Source organism: Pleurodeles waltl, chromosome 11 (genome assembly GCF_031143425.1).
Source record: "Pleurodeles waltl isolate 20211129_DDA chromosome 11, aPleWal1.hap1.20221129, whole genome shotgun sequence".
Classification (NCBI taxonomy): domain Eukaryota; kingdom Metazoa; phylum Chordata; class Amphibia; order Caudata; family Salamandridae; genus Pleurodeles; species Pleurodeles waltl.
Window position 1 is genome coordinate 414,999,561 of NC_090450.1, and position 19,099 is coordinate 415,018,659.

At 45.4% G+C, this 19,099-nt stretch overlaps 1 protein-coding gene across 2 annotated transcripts in view; it reads right to left on the reverse strand.

Moving 5' to 3' along the window:
- The window catches only part of MYO7B (myosin VIIB), a 1,466,311-nt gene that overhangs the window by 472,579 nt on the left and 974,633 nt on the right, over positions 1-19,099 (reverse strand). For both annotated transcript variants that reach the window (XM_069213753.1, XM_069213751.1), the window contains 2 exons: positions 13,251-13,424; positions 2,931-3,008 (listed from right to left, as the gene is read on the reverse strand). In XM_069213753.1, the coding sequence (XP_069069854.1) occupies positions 2,931-3,008; positions 13,251-13,424 (252 nt within the window). The remainder of the gene's footprint in view (positions 1-2,930; positions 3,009-13,250; positions 13,425-19,099) is intronic.

Below are 19,099 nucleotides of genomic sequence, written 5' to 3' on the forward strand. Positions count from 1 at the left end.
GGTGGCGCTAGCGGTATGGAAGGAGGGGGTTTTGCCCCAAAAAATGACGTTAGGCAGGTTAGAGTAAAAAGAAAATGACTCTAACCTGCGTAGAGTCATTTTCTGACCCAAAACCATCCATACCACATGACTCCTGTCTTAGAAAAGACAGGAGTCATGCCCACCACCCCAATGGCCAGCACAGGAGACCAGCGTCACCTGGGCATGGCCATTGCACTCTGTGCCATGTATGGGGACCCATTTTATGGGCCGCCTATGGCACTTTAAAAAATAAAAGAAAATACTTACCTGTACTTACCTGGGATGGGGTCCCCCATCCTCCGCTGTCCCTCTGGTGTGGGTGGAGGTGTCACTGGGGCCTGGGGAGGACACCTGTGGGCTTATTCCATGGTGTTCCACCATGGAAATAGGCCCACAGGTCCCCTAATGCCTGCCCTGAGCCAGGCGTTAAAAAATGGGGCAAAGCAAGCTTTGCACTATTTTTTGACCCCTCCTCCCTCCCCTGCACCATTTTTTGCAGGGGAGTATAAATATGGCGTTAAGGCCATAGAGTCATTTTTTGCACGGGAACGCCTACCTTGCATCTCATTAAGGCAAAGTAGGTTTCCACGTCCTAAAAAATTGCTTTAACTCCATAAATTTGGCGCTAGACGGGTCTAGCACCAAAGTATAAATATGGAGTTTGTTTTGCACCGAATTAGAGTAAAAACAAATGAAGCTAATTTGGTGCAAACAGAGTATAAATATGCCCCTCAGTGTCTCGAGTTTTGCTTCATCATCCTCTTCCAGAGAGTGATGCAGACTAGTCTGAGCAAAGTACTAGCACCAGGGATATAACAGGCCTTGAATCCAAACAGTTTTACATTAACCAATCCACCAACAAGATCTCTGTCCTTTCTCTCCATTAGTGACAACGGAAAAATGTGGAGCTGGGAACCTGCTTGTGAGGAGGTCACGAGTTGAGATCCATCTGTTTTTTCTTTGAATTACATAGACTTAGAGCAGTTGCATAGGGAGTAAATATGCCCCTCCCACCCTCCTGTGCCATGCTCACTTCTGGATTTTCATCTTGAAAACCATCTCCAGTCCATAAATAAAGCTGTTTGACGCCTCTCCTACCACCACAATGTGTGCCCCGTATTTAATATACAGCACACCATGGCGCAGGGTAGAGGCAATACCATAACATTGTTTGATGTCGTTGACGTACTGTGCAGGATTAGGGCCAAAATGTTGGCACTAATCCTGCAGAGTACATAGGGGCTCATTGAAAACAATGGTATGCCCGCTTTTAACGCCTGCTCTGTGCAGGCATTAAAAACAGCCACTAAAAATGGTGCAGTGGAATCTCTTAGATTCAACTGCGCCATTTTTGTGGTACACCTAACGGGGGAATGCCCCCCTTCCATACATTATGCCTGGCACAGGCATAATGTGGCACAAGGGTTTACAAAGTGGCACAATGCATACATTGTGCCACTTTGTAATTGTGGCGCGGTAAATTTGACCTTGTTGGGCCACTTTAGCATCATAAAAAACAGCGTTAATGTGTTTAAGGAGGTGCTAGGCATTCTTAAATCTGGGCTAAAATCTTTATAAATGACTTAAGCCAGTAGGACCATCAATCACTGAATCACACCACAACATGTTCGTAATACGGCTGGTGGTATATCCGTCACTTTACTGTCACTTTTGGGACGGATTAACACCTCCTCCAAAGTTGTAATAACCCCCTAAATGTCTATTCCTCTCTATAGAAAAGATATTTTGGTTTAATAATCAGCAGCACTCCTTTCCTCAGGTAACCCTTAGAGTATATACAATATAGAGTATTTCTCAGAACTTTCAAACTGTGTGGACGTCTGGAACCTACTGGTCACCGAAAAGCAGGAGTGGGTATATAGATACACACATTATTCTAAGAGGAGGGGTAACTCACTGAGATAGAAAAGAACATCAATGACCAAAACTAAAATCAAAATATTCAGTGACAGTCTAAGTCAGTCATTCAGACTGAATGGTAAACACTGAAGATTTACCATGCAACCGGAAGCGGACTGTTTGTGCTGGTAGGCCCTGGAGGAGAAATGTCACGATAGTGGTAGGCTGCTCAGAATATACTGAAGACAGATCTTACGAAAGGGGAAAGATTGTCTGTGATGATAAACACTGGAGACAATACATAACTGTTGGATGTGTGTGTGTAGAAAGAAATGGAGACATACCTTGTAGGCAAAGACATATTTGTAGGTAGGCACTGTTGGTGGGCTATTTGATAGGTCTGGACCATTTGTACTTGTTAATGAATGAAGCGATGTGCTAAGACAAAAGTAGGGTAGTTTGTTGTTATAAGGATGGACGCACACCATGCAATATCATAAATGTGGGCCTGGGGTGCTTGGTAAATACTACAAGTGTGAGACATTCTACCAGAGTGGCTTGTCTGACTGTGCTATAGGTTGCCCCTACGATGGATACAGAGCTGTTTGTGCTTATAAGCAGTGAGAGGACACAACACTGTTTATGATATAAGATAGGCTGTGTGTAAGCGCATGAGACCAACAACTGAAATGAAGAGTTGAAATCTGCATAATAACCATTTAGTAAAGGCATTATGACCAAAGAGGACAGATTGTGCGTCACACTGTAGTCTATGTCAGTGATTCCTGTTGTCGGGTGGTAACCCATTATTGCTGCTAATCATACAGTGAACTTTCATTGTCACTTCACCCATCCATGTGTTCCATTTTAAAGTCGTATTTAAATGTAGTTGGTAGTGTTCTTTTTTATAGGGGTATCTTTGGATATAATACCACAAAAACAACACGTGATGTGAAACGATATAATGATTCAGACTTTGGGAGAAAGCTTTAGATTAATATCATCAAAGAGCAAGACTTAAAGGAAACGTATATGAATCAAAGACTCACCTTCTCAGATAATTTGGAAAATCGTTTCAGCTTCATGGAGGAGATCTTTCTTGAGCCTTTCCATTTCCTATTTGAATTCTAGGAGACACAAGGAGAGATGAGACCAGATTAGTTGTGCATATTTCTAAACTGAGAAACCAAATGAGGGTTTGTCACCAGACTCTGCATGCAGTGGTACGTCCTCACAGAATGCAGGGTCTGCTGTTCCTCCAGGCACCTTACGCAGCCATTCATCTTCCGAGAATGCAGCTGTGCTATGCCCCCATACCCTGAATGCTGTTCTGTACCTCACTGAATGTAAAGTATGCTTTGCCTCCAAACATTGCTTGAGATGCTGAATCTCCTTAGACTACAGATGTTGCTATACCTCAATACCTTGCATATTGTGCAACTTCTTCACAGGATGTTGGCGGTGCTCTACCTGCAGACACTACTGCTTACTGTGCTACACCTTCACAGAATGAAACTGCATGCTAGGATATTTCTTCACGGAATGAAGGATTTGCCCTACCATTAGACGCCGCATGCTCTGCTACATCTTGGAATGCAGACTGCGCCGAACCTCCAGACACTGTTTGATGCCAAACATTTGCAGGCTTTGCTGTATGATGAGCTGCCAGCTGATGATCTAGAATGGCCGTGGGATTATTTTCCTACATTCCTTAAATACTAGGATTGCTAAATTCAGGGGAGAACCAATACTGTTCTTCAAAGCGATACATCACGCCTGCTCTGGGTATTTGCGTTTTTAAATTCTGAGTTCTTTTTTTGGGGGGGGGGGGAGAACACAGTGTTAGATGACCCACACATTGACAGGTTGAAGTGTGAAGCAACGGAATTGAAATACTGCTTCATTGTACAGTCTACCATAAACTTTTTGCTGCAGTGAATGACTCTGGGTTATTACATCGTCGGACCACCCAAATATAATATCTAATTTTTAACACAAAACTAAAATCTTCAAGTTATGTGCTCACAGTGAATAGAATTAGAATACCTTATTGACTGACTCAATCAATAAATTGCAAAGCTTTTAAATTCGGTAAGCAGACTACTTGTTGAGTACTGTTCAATAACCAGGAAGACCCGATGATCTATTCATTGTTGTGCTGGCATAAAGGTTCTTGCAGCAAATTTCCCTTTACCAGACAGAAGTCTCACTGTCTTCTTTTCTTCGCTCCATTTCCCCTCTTAATATTTAATTTCCTCTTCAATGCATGACATTTGTAACACTGTTGCTGTTACTATGCAAAACAAATGTATACCACTCGATATTCAGGAGCTATATAAAGCTGTCAAGCAAATACATAAATGTCTGAAATATCTTGAATGTGAGTGAGGGCTGATGCTAGAATACTGGTGTAACAATATCGTCTGACATAAACATCATGTCCTAAATATTGTCTACATAACTATAGTGCCAGTGGAGGTATGAATGGGAAATCTACTCAAAATAGACAATATTTTGTAAATGATATTATGAAATAAAACCACGTGCATACTGGCTGGCTATAATCTGTCACTGAAAGTGGTGGAAGAGTTGTGTTCTCTCAGTATGTTACATATGCACTTTAATCTGCATTAAAATGAAGTCAACTACAGAGAAAGAGTATATTGGATACATATTGTTAGAAACAGGGTCTCTGGTTGGCAGTCAGGGCAATGGAGATACATACTTAGATAACCCCTGCTCACCCCCTTATTAGCTTGGCACAAGCAGTCAGGCTTATCTCAAAGGCAATGTGTAAATTATTTGTACCAAAACACACAGTAATACAGTGAGTACGCTACAAAATGGACACCGCCCAGTTTAGAAAAATAGGCAATATTTATCTAAATCAAACAAAACCAAACTGACAAAATTCCAACATACACAAGTCAAGATATTAATTTTTAAAATAAAAAGAGTCTTACTCCATAGAAAGCAATGGATACATTGTTGTTACACAAAAGACCTGGGTTGTGTAAAAAAAAAGCTGCACAGGCAAGCGTGCATCGTAAAAGTCAGCAATGCCGTGTGTCGTTTCTTCTCCGGTTGGGTAGGCGATGCGTCGTTTGTCTCTCCCGCAAGAGAGCGATGCATCGGTTGCCGGGTGGGGCACCTCAGATCCAAGCAGGTTCATGGTGATTTTGACGCCTGGTGAGATGCGTGTGAAATTCAGCCACACGGTGATGGAAAAACTGTGCTGCCAGGGGTTACTTCGTTTCTACTGCCGTAATGCAGGTGGTGCTTCAAACGTTTCCCCGCACGGCATCCTGTATGTCGATTTCAGGCTTTTGCTACCAGCTTTACCTTTCAAGGGCCAGGGGACTGGATAGGGCACCGCTTGGCAGGGCAGGAGTCTGAGCAGAGAGTCCAAGTGCTGGCAAAGGAAGTCTTTGATGACCCTGAGACTTCAAAACAGGAGGCAAGCTCAGTCCAGGCATTTGGAGATTCTTCACAAGCAGGAATATAACACAAAGTGCAGTCTTTGTGTCCTCTTTCAGACAGGAGAAGCAACTGCAGGCCAACCCAGCAAAGCACAGTCACAGGCAAAGGGAGATACTTCTCCAGCTCTTCCGCTCTTCTTCTTGGCAGAAGTTCCTCTTGGTTCCAGAAGTAATCTGAAAATATGGGTTTTTGGGTCCACTAATTATAACCCTTTCTGCCTTTGAAGTAGGCAAACTTCAAAGGAAAGTCTCTGTTTTTCACAAGATTCTGCCTTGCCCAGACGTGGCTCCACTTACACATCAGGGGATTGGAGACTGCATTGTGTATGGGCAGGCACTAGCCCATTCAGGTGTAAGTGCCAGCTCCTTCCTCCACTGCAGCCCAGATGGCCCATGCAGGCTACACCCCAGCCCCCTTTTTGTCACTGCCTAGTGGAGATTCACAAATGACCCAACTGTCGGTCTGACCCAGACAGGGAATACACAAGCAGGCAGAGTCACAAAATGGTTTAAGCAAGAAAATGCCCACTTTCTAAAAGTGGCATTTCAAAACTGACAATCTAAAAACCAACTTCACCAAAATATGTATTTTTAAATTGTGAGTTCAGAGGCCACACACTCCATAGCTCTATCTGCTTCCAAAGGGAAACTGCACTTAAAAGTTATTTAAATGCAGCCCCCATGTTAACCTATGTGAGAGATAGGCCGTGCAACAGTGAAAAACAAATGTGGCAGTATTTCACTGTTAGGACATGTAAAACACATCAATACCTGTCCTACCTTTAACATACACTGCACCCTGCCCATGGGGCTACCTACAGCCTATCTTAGGGGTGCCTTTCATGTATAAAAAGGGAAGGCTTCGCCATGGCAAGTGGATGCACTTGCCAGGTTGAATTGGCAGTTTAAAACTGCACACACAGACACTGCAGTGACAGGTCTGATACATGTTTACAGAGCTAATCATTTGGGTGGCACAATCAGTGCTGCAGGTCCAATAGTAGCATTTAATTTACAGGCCCCGTGTGCCTCGAGTGCACTTTACTAGGGACTTACTAGTAAATCAAATATGCCAATCATGGATAAACCAATCACCAATACAATTTACACAGACAGCATATGCACTTTAGCACTCGTTAGCAGTGGTAAAGTGCCCAGAGTCCTAAAGCCAACAAAACTGATAGAACAAAATAGGAGGAAGGAGCAAAAAGTTTGGGGATAACACTACAAAAAGGGCCAGGTCCAACAGATATAATATGGTCCTGTACCATGTCATCTCTATACGTAATCACAAAGTGCATGATAGGAGCTTTTCAAACTCAAGCAGTCAGTTGTAATCATAAGAGACTGACATTTTCTGCAACATCTAATTAAATGTGACAGACAGGATCTCAGAGAGTTACTGACTGCAGAGAAAAACTTAAACCCCAGAAGAGGACTCTTGGGAGAAAAGAGTGAACAATGGGAATTACTCAGCTTTCAGGTACATAGTTGTCATATTACTGGTCAAGTAATAAAAGAGATATTTGAAATCGGCAGAGGAACTGTGTGTGCCGTTCTAATAATGGCCGCTTGTTTCTGCCTATTTACGGAGGTGGGATTAAGCGACACAAGCACATCCTCTGGATTCTCAATAATGTGGAAAAACAGGCGCTACAGGGAAAGCACTTCCTATGCAATAACGGTTAGCTGGAACAGGATATTCGTGGGCCCTTAAATGATTATCTTGTAAGAACCCATCTACAGAATGCATTTCAACACCCTGTCCTTTTCTCATTGTATGTGGGGGTGCAAACGTATTACATTCTGCAATGTAAACTACCAGGGTCTTTCTCCACATTGTCTCTAGCTTTCCTTCGGGGTGAAGTGAAACAACATCCATTTTCTCTTAAGACCCCGTTACAAAGGTACAAGATGTATGCTGCTCAGGCGGCGGGTGGCTGACCACAATTTTATCAGTAAGTGGAGGTGAGACTCACTCATCCATTGAAGAGGATGGGCCCAGTTCATATGTGGATTGTCTGCTGGACTTCGGTAAATAATGTGGGAGATGGGCGCCTCATGTTTTATTATTCCTGTTTTTGTGAAATGAACCGAATGTGCAGCAGATTATGCGTGTGCTTGATCTAGAAAGAAAAAACATCTGAGCTCAAGCCCTTCTAGTTTAGTACAAGTCAGTGTTATAAAAGCTTCCATGGTGTGCTTCAATTCATAATTTGTAAAGTAACACCAATTGTGAAAGATCTTTCTCGTCATATGTTGCTGCATTACTGACGTTTTGGGTTAACTCGCTTCTTTTTAAAAATGAAAATACATGAAATTTGGCCAGTTTTAGCCCATTATTGGGTTGCAATGACACTTTTTATATCTGTAAAGCACACTTTTCTACTGAAAAGCTTTTCTCACCTATACTTATGTATACATGAAGCGAAACAACAGCTCAACAACATAAATTGTTACATAAAGGTAATTGAAATTCCAGTGGCTGATGTAGAAAATGAAACATTGAGTGAGGAGGAAAACGATATCTAATTGCTAAAACATCTGGTAATGTATACACTACATTGTTTACAAGCAGTGCCTAAATGTCCAACAAATACACCTACACATGGATGCCCCACTGTGTCTTCTATTGATTCCCCTTTAGAAATAATATTTTAATTTATAAACATATTTTTGGTTTCTAAGGTGAATGAACTTACATTTGAGACACAACTTAATTATTATGACATGGTTTCTAAGGTGAATGAACTTACATTTGAGACACAACTTAATTATTATGACATACCCCAAACATCCCATGGAATAACAATGTTTTCGTTTAGAACAATAGACATAATCTCATTGTATGCATGTAACATTCACGAACTAGGATTAAACGCCTGCAAATATATCCTACACAAGACTGCTTCTTGGTCAGTGCATGGCATATCTTAATGCAGGTGACTATCCACTTGACAAAATCCTTTTCTGCACTGCTTTACCTTTTCCTTGCCCCCAAGAACTCCACAAAGAGCTGACTGTCTTCCAATGGACTTTGGTGAAAAGGATGAAAAAGCTTAAGGCTCTTTTGGGGTTCAGCCAATGCAGCCTTCCTTTTGCTTTCAGGAGTAAGAGAGGGAGCTGAGCAAAGAACTTAGGGCCATATGTACGAAAGCTTTTTCCCATAGGCACAGAATGGGTAAAATCCTTTGATACATCTGGCCCTTTGAGAGTGTGATGGACTGACTAATGTGAAAAAGTATCATAACTTTTGGCAAAAAGAAGCCCCTGGTCTTCAACATCAGTTTGCCTGGAAAAAAAGGTGGTGCAGGGCAGTTTCATTAAGAGAGCCTGGAGCTCACTCATTCAACGAGCTGAAGTGTTGACAACGAGTAAAGCAGATTTCAGAGTCAAAAGATACAACAAGCAACTGCGCATTGGCTCAAAGTAGGGTTCACATGAGGAATGTCATGACCAAATTAAATCCTACTGTGACATCACAAACGGTTTACGAGAGAACATATATGTCAAACCTTTAGTAGACCACATCAAAACAAGTGATTTAATCAAAGAAGATTAGTCCGGCAAATGCATAAAGGCTGAAAGAGGAGACAAGTAGTCTTCAATAGTACTCACTGTAAGACCTTGCTGGGCATAAGACAAAACAAACAATAAAAATATCCAAAGGTTTGGCTTGTAAGGAGTCTGTGTTGTGGTCTTTACTCCAGGCTACAAATCTGTCCAAGTTCCTGGTGTAAAGTGACCTTGTAAAGGGGTGCCTGGCCACGAGGATGACCTGCACAAACTCAGGTGGTAGATTGAACACAGTCAACCGTGACTGCTCAGTCTCCACACATGGAGGTGTCGATTGTGCAGTTTCTGGTGCAGAAGCAGGGAGTTGCCCTGATGCTCCACAGGCTCTAGATCCAGAGGCAAAACGACTCTTGGCATAGGACCCAGGACCCCACTCCATCCTGCTTATATGGAGCCGGATTTTCTCTTGAGACCCAAACCATCTGATCTCCAGCTCTCCGCGATGACCTCCCCAACCCAGCAGTGACGCATCTATCATCACTGTTGGGTCTTGGGAAAGGGAGAGGGCTCTGCAGCTGGTCCGATGGTAGTCAGGCAACCTGTACTGCAGATCTCATGCAGTCTTCTCTGAAACCTGGATGACATCTGACAAGTTTCCTTGGTGCTGGGTTCACAGAGACTTCAGATTCCACTGTAAAGTCTGCATAAGCTACCTGGTGAACTGGACAAGCAGAATGCACAAGGCAAGGGTGCTAAATATATAGAATGCTCAAAAAGCCTAAGAGCTGTATTCATTGAACTTCAGGACCGAGGCCGAAACCCTGGGATCATAGCTCAAAAGCCCTGAACTGAACTGTGTCCAAGACAGCTTCTGTAAAAAGAAGCCTTTGAGAAGGAGTCAGATTTTACTTCAGCTTGTTGAGATCCCCAAAGTGAAAATACTCTTGGCCAACCTTTGAACCACAGATTACGTCTGTAGGACATTATGACAGGCCCATGAAAATATGCATCCTGCAGGTCCAAGGCACCCATCCGGATCCCTGAATACAGGGCTGAGAGAACATGGGCCAGTGTGAGCATTTTCAGTATGTCCATCTTCAGGAAGGCATTTAGAGGGTGAAGATTTAGAATTGAATGAAGGCCTCCTTTCTTTGGCACATGGGAATAAATGGGGTAATGTAGCCCCTTTGGGCAGGAGAGCTTGGTCCCTCTTGAAAAGTTGGATACATGCTCATCTGAAAGTCGCTCTGATGTGGGTGGAAATTGAAGTGGGTCGAAAACAAATGGGAAGACAAAACCCTGCTGGATAATCTGGAGGACTCATCTGTCAGATGTGACTGATTGCCACCCTTGGAGAAAATGTTTGTTACTATCTCCCACAGGGTGGTCATGTGCCGCTAACAGAAAACTAAAGCAACCTGGGGCCTGATGCCACAGGGGACAGGGACTGAAAAGGATGGCTTCCCTTGATACCTGCACAATGTCTGATTGATTCCTGTTCATGGCCAAAAAAGGACTGGGGAGACTGTTGCAGGGGTGCAAGACCTGGGGTTGCTTATAAGCCAGCCCTCTGGAGCAGTGTCAGAAAGCTCGAAATTGATGAGGAAGCAGTCTGGCAGGGTCAGAAAGGCCAAAAAAGGCTCTGTGGCTTTACTGTCTTTACAGCTCACAAGGGCAGAATAAGCCTTTTTGCCAAAATGTGGAATTCATCAAGGGATGCTTGCACATCCCAGAAAAGCCTGTGGATTGAATCCATACATGATGAAGGGACACCACACAAGTGCTGACTGCTCGCCCCAAGCAGTTCCTAATATCCGAAGCAGACCTGATCACGTACTTGATTTCATGATGGCCTTCTCAAATAATTTGAGCCAGGGAGGCCCTAGACTCCTCTGCACTGGCAACAAGATTTTGATGGCCATGTCCAAGAGAGCGTGCATGTAAAAGGCTAGTAGCCAGACCACACAGATCAAACGCAAGGCCAGGCTGGCCAAAGAGAACATTCACTTCCTGAATGCATCAATTCTTTTCAATTCCCTGTCTGGAGGGGATGGCACCCTGGATATCAACCCCATAATATCAGTAGGACACAATATTTAGAATAAAATATCGAAAATAAAATATTGACTGGCAGGTAAATCTATATATAGATATATATATGCCTTCACTGTACATCTTCAAGGTACATTGATGAAGAGTTCGGAATAGTGAATACATATTTCCCTATATGCACTTACTGTTTGATATTTTGTCTCTTGCCATTCTGTCCTCAATGTTATTTTACCACAATATTCTGGGTGCTGATATTTAGTAGTACAATTATCTAGAGTAGTGGGGTATGCATTATGATTCACTTTGCTGGTGGAAGCCTGGCTCACCAAACTCAAACCAGTAGGGTTTTGTGTAAGTATTGCTGGGCACTGGTCTGTGGTGTCAACAACGTCCTTGTTCACCGGTGGCAAGCGCAAGGCTTAAACAAAGTACCTTTAAGGGTGTCAGTTACTGTGTCACAAAGTGGAAGTAAGAGCTCAGATGAGGCTGGCCTAAGTTTCAAAACCTCATTAAAGACAATTTTCTTGACTTCAAAAAGGGCAGCTTTAGGTCCAGGACTTCACCTGCTCGTCTGATTACTAGAACAACATAGGAAGCACTCTTTACCATTCGGGACCCACCAGGCAAAATCAACCCTGTATCAGGGGAACTATCAAGCTCACTGGCTTCCTGTAAGTCCACGTATAAACTGTCATCATCATAATGTGAAGGTCAACCGTCCCCAATATAGCCGTTGTCTTTTCCAGGTGGGGCAAACTCTGGTCAGAATCAGAACCAAAAAGATAGTAGATCCTCTGAGGACAGCTCTACAGCAGAAGGAACATATTTGTATTTTCTTAGCCAGATTGTAAAGGTACTGGGTGTGCTGGAGTCGAGAGGGAGCATAACCTGAGTCAACGTCGAGACAGATTCAGCTCAGGGATAGACATCAGAGCCAGAACCAGACCCCCCTCCAGAGCCAGCCGTGTCGAGACCAGAAGTGAGGAAGGAGGGACTGGCATAACTTGTGAAGCTAGAATGCAAGCTGGTACAGAGTCAGTGCAGAAACCAAGGCAGGTTATAGGAGCTCAGAGGGTGCCAAGGATGACTCTGCAGGCAGTAACCTGACTGGAAGCCACTGTGGATCCTTGGGGCCCAAAGGCGAACCAGAGGGATCTGGAAGAGTGTCAAAAATATGCAGCCTTCTTAAGGCTGACCTGCTGTGGCATCACTGATAGCCCAGGTAACTTGAGCGCAGCAGAACCAGTTGCAGAATCACTCCAGCAGGAAGAGTTCTCAGGCCATGACTTGGTTCAGGAGTGGGACTTATTCAAGGTATGTTACTTCTTTCGATATCCCTTGATGTACAGCTTTGCTTTGTGGTCCCAGATAGCCTTTGGTTTCATGAGAGTACATTTCTCCCATGATTTGGAGTGGTGCCACGAGCCCAAACACCAGAAGCCTGCCTAATGTACATTCTTTACTGACTTCTGGTTCTGACAAACATGACACAGTTTCAACCTTGTAGTCTTCTTAGAAGTCATCATTTCCTTGCACAATGCACTTTGGAGAAAATCTTCAACCTCAGAAAAAGTGGGCCGAGCTCCTGATCTGCATCTAAAGAAACAGAAATAAAGGAACTGATATTCACACCAAGGGATGGCACTTACAAGCAGCACTGTTCTGTCATTCCTGGGGTGGAACAAAGTCAAAGCAGAGCAGCAAGGTGCCACCTAAAGGCATGCAGGAAGATAAGGAATCTAAAGCTGTGGCATCTAAAGATGAGGAATCTGTGGTTAGAAGTATCCATCAGATACATAGTTCCAAGAGAACCCAAAATGTGGATTATTTTTTAAGTATGATATACACGTATGGTTAGGATCCTGTTTTGAAGGTAAAAGTAAGGTAAGGTACCAAACTTGAAGATAGCATCATATAGTATCTGCTCAGGACTCCAGACCTAAAGACTTCTGTGTGGAGTCAAAACTATGTATTTTCAGAGAGGGACAGTTAATCCATTGAACACTATGATGGTGACAAACAAAGGCTTGCTTGCTATGTGACCATATCACGATCTTGGCTGATTGCCAAGTTTATTAATGTATGTTTGTTATTGACCCAGGTCTTGCTGTAGAAGAGCTTAGAATGCTGTTCTACGAACGTGGGCCAAGTGATTTCTGGTGACAGATATGCTGTCATTATTTGCTACAGCCCCTCAATGATACATCATCTAACAGTTTCTCTTCATAACTTAAAAAGACCTCATTGACTACCAGTGAGGCACAATTTCCCCTTATCTCACATAGACTCTCAATGATTGCACAAGGCACAACATGTCTGTACCTCATATAGTTCTTCACTGATGCCGGGCTGGATGTTGCTTTTCCTGCTCAAAGTGTCAAAAATCTGTGTCATCATGGAACTGTTGCTCTTATTGTAGGAGTTTGCTGCAAATAGTGTTGGTTCTGGAAGGTCACCCATGAACCGAAGGATGATGTTCCACACCGCCAGAGATGCCTGTGTTGAGAAAAAAAAGAATGTCACAACAGAAGATACCTGATATCCCAATGCCTTTAAATATGACGTTACTGATTGTAATATCTTTAGAATTGTTAATTTTAGGTGCAGCCCTCCAACTGAATGAGGCATCCTGTCACTTGTACAGTACAATAGCCTGTGCCAGGGCATTGAGAAAGAATTTAGGGGCTTCTTTTTATTACACACCATCAACATAACGGTTCCGCCCTCCTGATTTAATTGCAGGTGGACCATAAGTTTGGATAAAGTGGTGACTACTCTGTCACCGCCATAGCCAAACTTCTAATCCAAACAGTAACTGCTGTCACTGCGGTTCCTGCCAATGCTTCATAAATACAGCTTGGTGCCAGCTTGGTGGTCATTTATAAATTTGGCAGGCAGTCCTTACACCAGGCGGACAGAGTAATTTACTCCATCTCCCTGCTGGAATTACAGGCTGACTGTCACATATAAACTGGCCCTTTCGTTTCTTCCTTTTGTGGGAAAGTATTGCAAAGTGACAACCGGCAAAAAATTGAAAAAAGTTTTTTAGAAATGCCATAGGAGCAAGCAAGAACCTATAAGAAACTGTGCAGAAGATGAGGGAGATACCATTGATCCCCTAAGTGAAGAAATCTACTAAAGTTGTCAAAAACAATAAATTTAACATTTCACCTAATGAGACTATTGTAAACAGTAAGGTGAGTCTTACCACACTGATACTCTGTCGCCACTAAGTATTAATTAAAAGTCCCAAATTATGTCCTTTGCCATCAATGTATGAGTCTGTCACTATGCATTGCTATGCTGAAAGAAGAAAAATTGCAGGTGCCTCTAATGGTATGACATGATGGGAAACCATCAAATACAAAGAATAAACCTAATATGGAAAAACGTATTATTAGTATTTCGGAAAGGAGTATAAATCTCCAAGTAAATACATAATAAGGGCACAGTAAAAAGATATTGGCCCTCTTTATGACATTGGCGTGCGGCGGAGGCTGCCGCCAATGTCTTTCTGCGGAGGCTGCTGCCAATGTCTTTCTGCCATTAGGCCACACGGGCGGCCTGAACCCCACCGGCCTTATTTGGCCCAGCGGAGAACAGGGCCTTTACATTGCAGCAGGCTGCAATGGGGCGGTGCAGCCGGTGCAGCAGCACCCATCGCGCATTCCACTGCCCGTAATTCGGGCAGTGGAATGCGCAATGGGGCTGTACATGGGGGGCCCTGCACTGCCCATACCAAGTACATGGACTGTGCAGGGGCCCACAGAGCCCCCCAGAGTCCCCCATTCTGACAGCCTTTCCATGGCAGTGTAAACCGCCAAGGACAGACTGGCCGATGAGGACTCGCAATCCCCAGGGCAGCGCTGCTTGCGGCACAGCTCTTGGGGATTACAACCGCCAAGACCACAAGGCTGCAGGCTGGCGCCAGCCCTGCAGTGTCGGCGGTTGGACCATGGCGGCTCTGCCACGGTCATAATGTGACGGTAGGACTGCCACGACCGCAGCAGTCTGACCGCCACCGTGACCCTGGCGCTCTGGTGACCACCAGGGTCATAATGACCCCCTTTGTCTTTTTGAAACTTGATAGAGGAATTATTGGAATAGGTAGGAATCCACAGTAAACTCCACACTTGAGAATGAGTGACCACAAAATGAATAAGTGTCAAATGGGTCATAAGTTCATAGAATTAAACACAGCAATTTCATGAAGGGCGAACCTGTGTGGGGTGCTCTTGTGGTCCAATCAAGTTGGTCTGAGCCAGATAGTGAAGGACTCTGAAATAACATGTGTGGTGCATAAGAAATAGAAAAGGGACTGAAGGTATGGTGCGTAAAGGATATGTGTACCTCACCTTGTTAGAGAGGGGCAGAAAAAATATATACAGAAAAAAGGAAGGAAGCCATCATATATAAACGATATGAGTATCATTGCCATGTTGGAGAGAGGTAAAAAATAAATGAAATATCTATGTGTATTAATTAAGGAGTCAAGACCTAGATTGAAGTAAAAACCCTCAGGTTTATTGCCAGACACACATTCATGGGTAGTAGGGTAGTGAATATCAAGTGGGCACCACTATATGGTACATTGTTCCCAGGACAGGCCCCTATACTTAGTATGTTGAGGAGGTGCGATGGGGGGGCATGGCTTTACAGCCAAAGATAGCAGCCGCCTAATTTTTTGACTCTGCTCCAGCCTGCATATTGTCCTCTGCCACCCCTCACTCTGGGGCACTCCTGGCCCCTCACATCTGTGAGTTCTGGTGGCAGTGACCCTCAGGACAGCTTCACTCTGCTGGGGAGCGATTTGTGATTGCTGGGGACCCCTGGTACTGCAAAGCCTGCTGTCAGGCCTGCCTGACTGAATGCTGGAGCCTATGCTGTTGCTGGAGGCAGTTGGCTGGGGCTGCTAGGAGAGCAGCCCTGCTGCTGGGAACGAAGCCTCTCATTTGAGCCCCCCCAGACTAACGAGTGGCACTGGGCTATGGCTGACAGGACCCCTGGAGGGTGGAAGATCACCAGCTTGGCCTGTGGATGTAGACGGGCCATGTTGTGGCCCACACAGTAAAGCAGTGGCAGCTGGTGTTGTGCCACAAGGTGAGTGTTGACAGAGAGAATGCGGTCTTTCCCCTGCATTGTCCCTGAGGTGGGGTGAGCTCTGTGGAGGTACAGAGGTGGTCTTGGGCACCTGGACCCTGGTGAGGATCAGGAGGAGACATCGCTGGCACGCTGCCTTGGGAATTGGTCCCATATCGGGCAGCTGCTCCTCCAGCCTCCTGAGACACAGCGCAGAGAATGCTGGTGGCACCGTACAGTCGGTCAACTGGTGCCTGCATAGTGGGGGTGTTTGGGGACCTGAGAAGTGTCCTCCCTACTGTGAAGTGCTGCTGCAGTTCTGGCTGATGGAGATGAGGTGAGGAGATCGAACAGATCAGAGGCCCTACCTGGATTACTACCTCTTTGCATGTTGGTGCCTTCGGAGTATATATCGGTGCCCAGTGCCAGCCTCTCTTGGGAGTAGGCTGCCTCACTCTCCTGAGGACCCCTCCAACTCTGCTCCTGCCACTTGCCGGATAAGTGGCCCCCAGCACATTAGTGGCTATGTGGGCCCGTGGCCCTTGCTGACGATCGAGGGGGGACAAGCCAGTGGTGCTGGGGTGCACGTCGGCAGGTGCACAAGTCACAGACCTAACGGGCTGCATTTGGTGGACCCCACCATGAACATCAGGGGTTGCAGTGCTGGCTAGGGGTGCAGCGGAGCCTAGGGGTCATATACTGTCCCCATTTCCCCTGAGGACAAAGAGTGCTGTGACTGGGCCTGGAATGAGCGCCTCCCTTTTGGACCTCATGTACCTCAGAATATCATACAGAGCCTCTACCATGGATTTGTGACCCTTGGGAACTGAAGTCCTGCCCTACGAGCCACGTGTAGCCTGTGGCTTGCCCAACTGGATTCTCCTGTCGGACTGACAATCTTGACTTGGCGCGACCACATCAGGGGCAACCTGCACCTCTGATTGCCGGCGGCTGAGATTGGGCCTATTAGGTGCTAGACTGGTGCCTGTGGTATTGCATACTGTGGACCCCAATAGAGGCCCTTCTCGAATGATGGGATGCTGTGGTAAAATGCCTTAAGAGACCTGGCGGGGTCCTGTGTACCCAAAGCCCTGCCCCCTCATTCATGTGCTGGTTGCTTGCAGCAGACACCTCTACCAACATAGGGAAATCAAAGACTAAGCCACGGGCTGCACAACTGGGGGCAGGAGAATCCTCCCAGCCTGTGACAACAGATATGGATGGATCTGAGCCTGCCCTACCCTTATACAACTTCAGCTGAACAAAATCCTTGCAGCCATTGTCAACCTTAAAACTACCCTTCAGTGAGATATTAGTGCTGTCTTGCTGGTTGGCTTGGGGCTACTGAGAGCTGACCATCGTAAGTTGGTGGAAAGGGTGAAAGATATTGAGAGCATGGTGAATGAGTTTTAATCTGAACATCGTGCTTTGGCTCAGTAGGTGACGGCTCTGAGCGACATAGTAGACATCCTCATGCACTGTGCTGAAGATGCCGGGGATTACATTTTCAGAACAATGTGCAATCTGTGGGGCTCTCTGAAGGTATGGAAGACCGAGTCATGGCCTCGTACTTTGAGCAATGGTTGGTACAGATGTAGCCCGAAACCTTCTGTCCCCCTTCTTCACCCTGGAGAGGGCACATAGTGTTCATGCCTCTCTGATGATGCCAGGCCAACTGCCCCGGCCGGTGGTGGCCCGATTGCTCCACTTCACAGAGAGAGACATGATTCTGCATAGGGCATGGGCAGGCAGCCCTTTCACTGTTGTAAATGCAAGGGTGTGTCTTTGTTTCCAGATTTCACCACCACTGTACCCGGAAGAAGGCGCTCTGGGACAAGGGTCTGCAATTACTATTCCCTGCTAAATTGAAAATCATGCTGTATGGCCCCACGCACTTTTGTGAAAACCACAAACCTGCCTAGGAATGGTTGGATGCTTATAGATTGGGATTGTCACTGCCATTCTCTCACACCCCAGAGAGTGGGACAAATCGTAGACCCTGGGACCACTCTCAGGGTACCACTCATAGAGGGGCTCTGAAGAAGCTGTCCAGATTACAGATGGAGAGGGATTGGACTACTGTGTTACAGGCGATGATGGAAATCATAGTACCACATGTATTGGACTCGGAGATGGGCTCCCCTTTGGAGCGACAGTCTGGGGAGTCGGACTCTGAGGGTTTGATGGTGGATGAGGGAGACCCTTGCTGGTCACCCCACAGTCTACAGAGGACCTGATCTGAGATGGTGTGGCTCTGCAGCTTTTGCTGTTAGAATCTGCTATCATCTGAAACCCCTCAGCTGGTATTAATACTAATTCCACATACATTCTTCTTTTTGTCTGTTTTCTAATGCACTATTTGCTTGCCCACCTCAAATGTACCAGTGGGGCCCGTGTGGAGTTGGACTCTGACCCACCTGACTGGGGGTAGTTGACAGGCCTCGTCGGGCCGTGGTCTGTCCTTGGGTGATATACTCTGCCTGGGTCAATGTGGAATTGGAAATTATGTTCTACGTTTGCCTACTCCTCACCACTTGGCCCCTACCAGGTATCTGGGGATTAAAGCCTATGACTACACTTTTCTATCACCTGTTTGGGTTGCCGGCCATTGCAGAGCTTCTTTTGGGTTGTGGAGTTTGAAGTTGGGGTGTTTGTTATCTTTCTTGAGGATTGTGGTGCATGCTCTGGTGGAGATTGTGGGGTTGGCCAGGGGCTGACTACATGGGACACATGCATCCATTGACTAGATTGATACCCAGCATCAGGATCTCACGATTATGACATGGAAAATCCAGGGGACGGGGTCGGCCACTAAATTATACAACATTCATAGGTATCTTAGAAGCAGGGGGGTGCACATTGTTATGTTGCAAGAGACCCACCTTAAGAGTGCAGAAGTGGAGCGGCTGCAGGGCCGGTGGCGATGTCAGTTGTAGGCCACCTCCTACTCCACGTATGCCAGAAGGACCTTGGTGTGGATTAGAGCAGGGACTCCTTTTGAGTTGGAATACCCAAGGAAGGGAGATATGTCTTGGTCCTGGGCAGCCTGATGGGCAGAGAACTCTCTCTAGGGAGTGTCCATGAACCGAACC